Source organism: Apis dorsata, unplaced genomic scaffold, assembly GCF_000469605.1.
Source record: "Apis dorsata unplaced genomic scaffold, Apis dorsata 1.3 scaffold_72, whole genome shotgun sequence".
Lineage (NCBI taxonomy): Eukaryota > Metazoa > Arthropoda > Insecta > Hymenoptera > Apidae > Apis > Apis dorsata.
In genome coordinates, this window is record NW_006263370.1 from 15020 (window position 1) to 24350 (window position 9331).

Here is a 9331-nt window from a genome sequence, read left to right on the forward strand (position 1 = left end):
ACCTACGTGAGCGTACTTTAAAGGCGTACTTACCTCGGTTGTAACGGTATATCGTGCGATGTACAGAACTGTGAGCAGGGAGAGAGAGAGAGAAGGAAAGAAAGAAAGAAAGAGACGAGCGTTTGTGGAGTGTATGCACTGCGCCACTCGGCGAACGAGTGGAAGAGTAGATAGGAATAGGAAAACAGAAAACGAGAGAGAAACGTTGCACGATAAGTCCCTTCTTATGCGTCTTGTTAGTTGATGAATCTTTCTTTCCTATTCCTTCTTTTCGTTTTTATATATTTTCTTTTTCCATTTAGATAATTGATCTTTTAAAATTGTGTATTTTTTTTTATTTATTTCTTAGTAATTTTATATATATTGTATTGATTTTCTAGTGCATTAATATCAAATACTAGTATCCTAATAAACACAGGTAATTGGTTATGGAAGATAAATGGATTGATGCAATAGTTACTATATATCAGATGAAAATTAACACATTGTTTCTTACATCTTCAAAATTATTCTTACAAATTTAATTTTAAAAATACTTGTAATTTAAACACGGTATATATATTAAAAATTCCTCTTTCTTTTTCTTCCAAAAAATATTTAAACAAAAATGATTTATAACGATCGTTTTCAACCGCTCGAAACAATCGATTAAATCGAAAGTAATTCACAAGCGAATTCAATTATTCCATTCACGTTAACAAGAAACTCTCCCGTGAAATCGAGCTTCCGAAGGAGATAACCTTCGCATTTCGAACCGGTGATATATAACTCCCATAACTCGATTCGACTTAATCATATCCACGTTTTCCTTTTACCACGATCTTACGATCGTTCTATACGTAATAAAGATACATCAAAGTGTAGTGAAAATCGTGGAACAAACGCGTGAGAATTATTCTCGTTCCTTTCCACGTAAATGGATTGCCTCTCTCGTCATTGTTTCTCCCTTGAGATTCGTGTCTCTTGGAACGAGTAATGAGGTTAATTGGGAACGTAAAAACGGACGGATGAATGAACTGATGAATGGACGAGGCGTTGTGAATGAAAACGAGGGTTCGTAATTTGTGCTAGAATTAATTATCATTCGGCAATTTTTTTTTTTTTATCAGTTTCAGTTTAAATAATTCTTGTTCTCTTTCGAATATAATTTGGCTCGAATCTCTCGTTTTTTCACTGATATATAGCCGAGAGTCGAAAAATAATTGAAATAATTCGTTTCATAATTCCGACAGGGGGAGGATAAAGGGGAGAGGAAGTTGGGTTTGTTTTTAAAAATGAAGAAGAATTTTGAAAATAGTTAGGGTAATGTGTTTTAAAATTTCCAAGGGTTTTGGAAAGTTTAATTGTAGTTCTCTGTCAAAGTTTAACTTTGCCCATAGTTTCTTTAGAAATTAGAAAGTTTAACTTTACTTGTACTAAAGTATTTTAAAGTTTGGAAGCGAATAGATTTGGTCTATCGATGAAAGTTTAATTTTATCTTTTAATTTTTCATCGTTGCTATTTATAATAATGTATTTTAACATTTTTTTCAAGTGTCTTGATTTTTCTACGAAATTAAATTTATGATATTATAAAAAGAATTTCCTCACTTTTATAATTATATGGTTTTCATCCGACACGCTCGATCAATCGTTAATTACATAGAAAGCAATTAAAAAGATAGTTATTGACATTAATGAGGGAAGAAGGACGAGAAGTGAAATAGAAAATGAATGAAAGTTTTGCTAATTTTAAACATTGAATCGAACTTGAATAATATTTGCCAATTTTCATTTTTTCTATACACATATATTTCTTATCTTTTTTTTTTTTATTGGAAATTTTGGATATTTTTTTTTTAATGGAATTTTTAACATTCATATCCATTTTAATTAATGAATTATCGAGATTCGGTATAATGAATTTGAAGGATTTTTATTCCCTGTATATTTTATTATTTGAAAAAAGTGAAAGTTTTTAACATATTGCGCAAAGAGAATATATATTTATGTAATATTCACCTATGATGCAATTTTATTATTGTTCTCGCGTCATTTTTTTTCTTCTTAGTTAAATTTTTCTGTCAATTTTATTTATTATTACTTGCATAACAATCTATTAGTAAAATATTATTTTGTCTATAAATTATTTAATTTCAAATTTTAATAATTCGTAAAGCGTACCAATTATTTGAATTCACCTTGCAATTTCTTCTGAAATAACGAATTAAATATTCCAAATTCTAATTTCGAACATGATTATGATCCATTATCAATTTCGTTCAAAATTTAAACTTTCTAGAACAATATATATATATATATATATTCCACCTACTTCCTCCTCTTCGAATTCGAAGATTTCATCCAATTTGCACGAAACCAAAGCCACCTTCTTCACTTTCTAAAAAAAATTATCGAAACTCCACTCGAATATCGTGAAAATTAATAGAAATAAATTGATCGAGATCGGTTCATTCCCATCGCTACCCCGATGGAACGCGCGTGGCCAAAGGCAACTCTGATTTAGCAACTCCCTCGTTTGGTTTCGCGATAACGCGCGCCTCTATTGACCGCGCGCTAACCGTAAATTAGAGGCTAACCTTCCGAGCTGAAGCTCGTGCGTCCGCCTTTTCTCTCCTTTTCTCTCCCCGCTTTCTCGCGAGGAAAACCACGGGTGTCTTTATTCCATTGCTCGTCCGTGCGGCGCAGATGTGCATAAACAGATATGATCGATTGACAAGCTGTCATTTCGCGTAAAAAGGTCTTGGAATACATTATCGACCACTTTTACATTACGCAAAACGTAAGGTTTCTGGAACGACCGTGGGTAAACACACTTTTCCCTCGTCGAATACGACTAAAGTGGAACGTATCTAGAAAATTAGATTAGAAAATGGTGTATGTTTACAATACAACGGATCGACAATGGACGTTTTATATTTTACTTATCCTCTGGTTCTTTTTTAATTACAACTTGAATACGTTATTATTCGTTTATATTTACTTTTTTATATCCTTATAGCTTCTTTCGTAATAAATAAACGACTTGAAAGACGTGCTCGTCTCCAAAACTCGGCCGATTCTTCCATCGAATCGCAAATTTAATATCACCGCAATATCTTAAATTATATATCTACGATGCGCAGTTTACAAGAACTAGCAAGCAAGCTACCACAATGGCTGGCGATAAATCACGAGATACAAGGTACACCCGAAAGGACGTAAGATGGAAGGAACGCGCAACGATCCATAGATCATCGCGCAAGGAAACGGCGAGAGGGCATAAATCGAATCTTTTATTACGTCCAGGTGTCGAAAAATCGGAGGGAGCACACACGCCGATGAGATAGCGATCGGGTTTTCCTCGTGAAAGTGTTGGTGGCTCGCGTCGAAACGAAGCGAGATTCTCGTTTTACGAAACGTTTGATACGCCACTTCTCCATTCAAATTTTCCAACTCCTCGTTGCTTGTCGCCGTAAAGGAAATCGAAAGTTTTCGCGTATTTTTTTTTCCTTTTTTTCACACCTCCATGTGGGAAAGTGAGTGGCGCGAGATCCAAAGTTTCGTAATAAATGGATTTATTTTTGAGAAAGTATCTATTGTATATCGAAAATATATTTTGTTTTGAGCGAAAATCGAAGGCTGTCGCGATATCTTTTTTCAAGAATTTTTAGTAGAAATTAAATTCTTATTTATTCAAAATTCATTTCAAAATTCTTCCTTGATATTCTAATAAAATAGACGCGATAAAAAGTAAATTGAAAATTAAACCTTTTACTTTTCGATGCGTTCGTTGCCAATTTCATTTTAACAAAATTACAGTCATAAAAGAAAAAAAAATAACCCACTTTCTTATCTCGGTCAAATTACATTCTGGAATAATCCAAAATTATTTAGAAATCCATTTGCATCCTCGAACGAAAACTACAAAGCATCAAAAGCTTCTCACTTTGCCATTTAAGAGGGCAACATCGGTATGATATGTTTGAGGTATAGAATTTTGTGTTTGTAAGATTTAGAGGCGTAAATCGCGCGAATTGGATCCATGGGGAGACATGAGACGATACTTTAAACTCACCTTTTCCCCAATCTTTAATCCAGATTGCCGATAGAAGCGCACGAACCATCGACCTCGCCTTTATGATTTCCTTCCCTCTTGTCGTTCCTTTTTCTCTTTCTTTTATCTCTTAGCATCCCTTGCCCCCTTTATTCCTGGTCTTTTATTAAGAACGATCGATAAAGCTTTGGATGTGATTCTGTGACATTGAGTCTCTTTGTTTGTTGGAATTCTGATTTTCCAGAGAATCGTGATTAAGATCGAATAATGTGATTAGATTTGACTTAGGATTTTTGGAGATGGGATTGTTTTATTGATTTATTGAAGGGTTAGGAATAGTTTATAGGATGATTGAGAATCGTTTTCTTTGTTTTATAAACGAACAATATTAGTATTTAGAATTTTCTTGAGATTGTTTTAAGGATATTTTTTTGTTTATTTTGAAAAAAATTAATTTTTATTAGTTACACAATTGATTCCATTAGCGTGAAATTCGTTTACATTGTTTGTTGCAAAGGGAATAGAATTGTTAGAAATGTTCATGTCATAACGTTTCAAAGTATTTTTCAATTTGAAAGATGTAGAATTAATGATTTTTTTAAATTGTTGTACAAGATCAATCTTAAATTCCTGGTTAAAATAATCACGGTATTTAAAACTAGATAAACTTATACGAGTGAAATATACTCTCGCTAAATTAGATGGTTAAAATGCAAATCTAACGGTATTTATGGATTATCAAAGGTGAATTATTAAACTATAGAAATACTTGTGTGTAAAACTAAACTTATCACGTACGTAATTAATAGACTGGATTCTAAAGTAGGCAGTACCAGGTCTCATTTATAGCCAGAATTAACCTATTGAATTGTAAAATTATTGCGATCTTACAATATTCGTTTCTTATTATTAAGATTAAAAATCAACAAAGCTAGGCTATAAATTGCGCGCTGCGAATTCAGATCGCTTGAAAACCTATAAGAACTAGAATTCGATCCAATAATATAATAAGGAATAATATAATTCTAATATATTGACAAAATTGAAACAGGATTATAAAAACCTATCAAAATTATTAAAACATAAATCTACTAATCTAATAAAATTTCCCTTCTATTTAAATTTATATTATCACCTTCGATCATTCTTTTATTAAACAACTCGTTCGAATTTATACAAAATTTCTATTCCACAAATCGAGAAAAATCTGAATCATAAAATAGAGTTAAAAAAGATTAACAAAAACCAGTAAAGTTACAAATAAATTAAAGCACACGAAATCAACAAAGAATCGGAAGGATAATTAAAAACTAAATTAAAAATCAATAATTCCTATCACAAATATATATTAAACCCATATACAAACACCATCGATCAAATACCCAACGAAATTCGAGGCTAAATCTACGAAAGAGCGGGAAAAAAAGAATCCCGTTTCGTTAACGTGTAAAGCAAACATTGGAAATCCCCTAGCCTCGTCATAATGTCGGGAGGGGCGCGTTAGAGAGTCCATTCGATCGAGAATCATCGTTTCACGATGGAGATTTATAAGGGTAGCCAGAAGGGAGGAGGGGTGCGCGATATGGCACGGGTTCTCGGATACATTGTGCGACGGTAGCCGCTTCTGCGGGGTGGTTTAACCGGTATTACTCGTAGGAAGGGGTTAGAAATGTTGTATGGTCGACGGTACGGACAACGAGGCCGGCCCATTGTCCTGCAAATCCCACCAAATTTTATTGCTCGTTCTCCGCGTGTGTGCCTGTTGTCGAATCACTTACACCTATTGAATCGTTCGCTCTGGGAAAACGATACTTTGGATCGTGATTGCAAATTAGGTTCCACGGTTCCTTTTGAATAGGGAGGGGTTTGTTAGATTAATAAATAGGTGATTACGAGGTATTCTGGGTTGATTTTGTTTTATTTGTTTGACAAAATTGGTATATTTTGCCGCGAGTTTGTAGTTTTTTTGAATGAGTGTAGGAAAAAAGTTATTGTTCTTTGTCGGTAGAATTTTGTAAATAGTTCATTTTCAGTTTTATATTTTGGTGAACGAGGGTTTCTATAAATTTTACATCAATTTACAAAAATTCGTTGAATTGTATTCGATCGATGGATTAATTTAAAAATTTATTTAAAATTAGTTTAAAATTTTTTTTTAAAATTTAGGATTAGTTTAAAAATTGTACAATTATTTTCCTCTCTCCGCAATAATGCTTAAGAAATATCCAATTTTAATTCGTTCGTTTGTTCGAAGCAACAGAATCGTTATTTCCTTTCGCATTGCCAAATCAAAGAATTTTTCGTGAAAAAATAAATGATTCATTCGATAAGTTTTTGACTGTTAAAAATGAAAAATTAATTCTCTGTGCAAGATATTATCGTATTACTTGTAATAGTATTAATAGTAATAATATAATAATTAATAGTAATTATAATAATAAATAATAATTAATACATTTTTGTAATCGGGGACTTGGCAAAACGAATTATTCCGGATGTTAATAATCATAGGAAAGGAAAACAAATTTTCCAATTTTTCCATTCTACTTTAATTCCATTCTACTTAACCAGTCGTAAATTCGGCAAAGTTTCAAAGGTTAATAAGAAATCTTAAGAATGGTTAAGTCAGTTGGTGGCATTTGGAAAAGCTCGTAAAGCTATTCACCCTCCAGGTAACGAATACCAAAATCAGATGAAAGGATTTTTACGGTATTTCGAAAGCATGCTTATTGGACCTTTACTAATATTTTTCGAAGGTGTCAGTTTCTCTTGGTCGTTCGAGCAAGACGGATCGTTTGAATTATTCATTCGTTTTTGTATCATTATTTATATTATCCTCTCTGAAAACTGGAACTATGCTCAGGTAACAATTATTTAAATTGATAGTTTTATTTCTTTAAAAAATTTTTTTTAAATTCAATTATATATATTTCTATTATATTTATATTTCTTTCTAAATTCAATATTGAAGATAAAAATTCGTTATTTAGAATATTCTTTAAATACAGTTTTGCAGTGCAAAAGATTGTGAATCCTTTCGTTAACGCATTCGAGATCGATGTATAGATCACGAAGATTTTCTATTTTATCGCGAATGTATAGTCACGTCATGAAGTTTTCCAAGAAAAGTGAAAAAAGATTTTCCACGTATTTCTGTGTATGCATTTGTGTCAATGCAAATGTAATTGAAAATCAATACTTTTTGATCTCAAATTTATTAATAAACAGCCATAGGATAAATATTTTTATTGCATTGTTTTGCATTATTATTGCATTGTTGACATTTCTCTGATTTGAATTACTTTCGATTTCGATACAAAAGGGAACGAATGAATCGTGTTATATAAAAGGAGCGAATAATTAAATTATTTAAATATTCAGATATTTTTAAGTTAATAAATGATCTCTTAATGCTGGAAAGATTGATTTGAAGACTAATTACAAAAGATTTTTTTAATAAGAGAAATAAGAAAATGTTTAAAATAGATTGGTCAATATTAAAAAATCTAAAAAATTACCAATTTAAATTAAATTTATCAATAAGAGAGAATTATATTATACAATAAATTTGGCGAAACGACGGAGAGATACTCAAACTAATTTTTACCACGAATTTCACAGTCGATAAAAGGATATTAAATTCTTACCATGTTAGTTAGGTATATGCTAAACCGCAAAGTCCATAACCGTTTGTATCAATCAGTCACGACCCACTCGAATTCATAAACCAATCTATAAATAAAATCGAACTGAATTAAACGTTCGTACTCGATCCATTTCCAGTTTCGATATATATGTATAAATAAGTAGACGTATTATTTTAAATATTTTATTATAACCCTTTCACTTAATTAAGCAGAACGTTTGAAACAGATTATGTTAATGTTAGAAAGAAAGATTTTAAACTTGAGGAACGAAAAAATAATCGATTCTTTGATATTCAAAATCAACTGTTATTTAATATTTAATATCACGAATGAGTTTTTTCGCGACACATTTTATAGAAATACGTTGCACGCGATTTAAAAGTGATTCGAGATTGTTAAAACAAGATTATTATAATATATAACATCGATAAAAATTATTCCAATGGATACAAATGGTAATGATAAATTTTCTTTTTCCTATAATAAATACTCGATATATTTTGCACTCGTTGCAATGCACAATTTACATCGATCGGATAATCATACATCGTCACACACATCTAAATATTCTTTTCGAGCCTCGCGTTGCGCGACGTCATAAGAATAACACCTTGTCATTAGTAAATGGATACAGTAAATTTGTATTACATTTGTGTCTATGAAGTAATACCTTAGTATCTAATAATATATTAGCAAACTCGAAAATGTATTTCTAAATCAATTCCTCTCTTTGCGCTCGGACGAAGAAACTAATAAAAATAATTCGTAAATAATGAAAAAAGTAACAAAAGTTTTAAATTTTACATCGATTTTTAAATCTTTAAATCTTCGATCCTTTTTTAAACGCATATTTATAAATTTCTCGAACAATTCGTAAAATAATAAAATCGCGGAACGAAGTTATCCCGCTTTAAAGAAGATAAGTATTCGAGAGAACGTAAAGATATTTTGCGAACGCGTACTCGAACGTGTACTAAAGTGCGATCGATCGGTGTTTCAGGTATCGTGGAGGCAATATGTCGGTGCTTCTGGAAGCGAGGTCTTACAGGCCTTTCAAGTCCTCGGAGGAGTATCTGATCGCGATGAAAGAGGATCTGGCCGAGTGGTTGAACGCGCTGTATCCGGAGTTGAGAATCAACGTTGACAATTTTATGGACAGGCTGGACACCGGCGTCGCTCTCTGCAAAGTAAGTGGCCGTGGAACGATTTATATATTTCCCAGAAGTATAAACTAGCATTAACTTAAGCGTCTCCCTTCTGTCCATACCGATACACGCGTGGATACATTTAAACAGAATTTGGCGAGAATCGTTGAAAATCATAGAGAATCATATTTCTAATATTCGTGGAGTTTTAGTGGAAAATATTTTCCTTTCAACTTTTGCATTTTTAATTTTTAATGTTCCTTTTCTTTCGTTTTCTTTAGATAAAATGTGACGGAATTTCGCATTTTTAATTTTTTATTTTTAATGTTCTTTCAACTTCTTTCAATTTCTTTCAACTTTCACATTTTTAATTTTTTATTTTTAATGTTCCTTTCTTTCGTTTTCTTTCGATAAAATGTGAATTTGGCGAGAATCGTTGAAAATCATATTTCTAATATTCGTGGAGTTTTAGTGGAAAATATTTTCCTTTCAACTTTCGCATTT

The 9331-nt window shown here is 31.7% G+C and overlaps 1 protein-coding gene across 1 annotated transcript in view; it reads left to right on the forward strand.

Moving 5' to 3' along the window:
* Positions 1 to 9331, forward strand: part of LOC102674247 (GAS2-like protein pickled eggs) — a 76679-nt gene that overhangs the window by 11640 nt on the left and 55708 nt on the right. The window contains 1 exon segment of the mRNA XM_031515475.1: positions 8683 to 8869. Coding sequence (XP_031371335.1) covers positions 8699 to 8869 — 171 coding nt within the window. The 5' untranslated portion in view covers positions 8683 to 8698.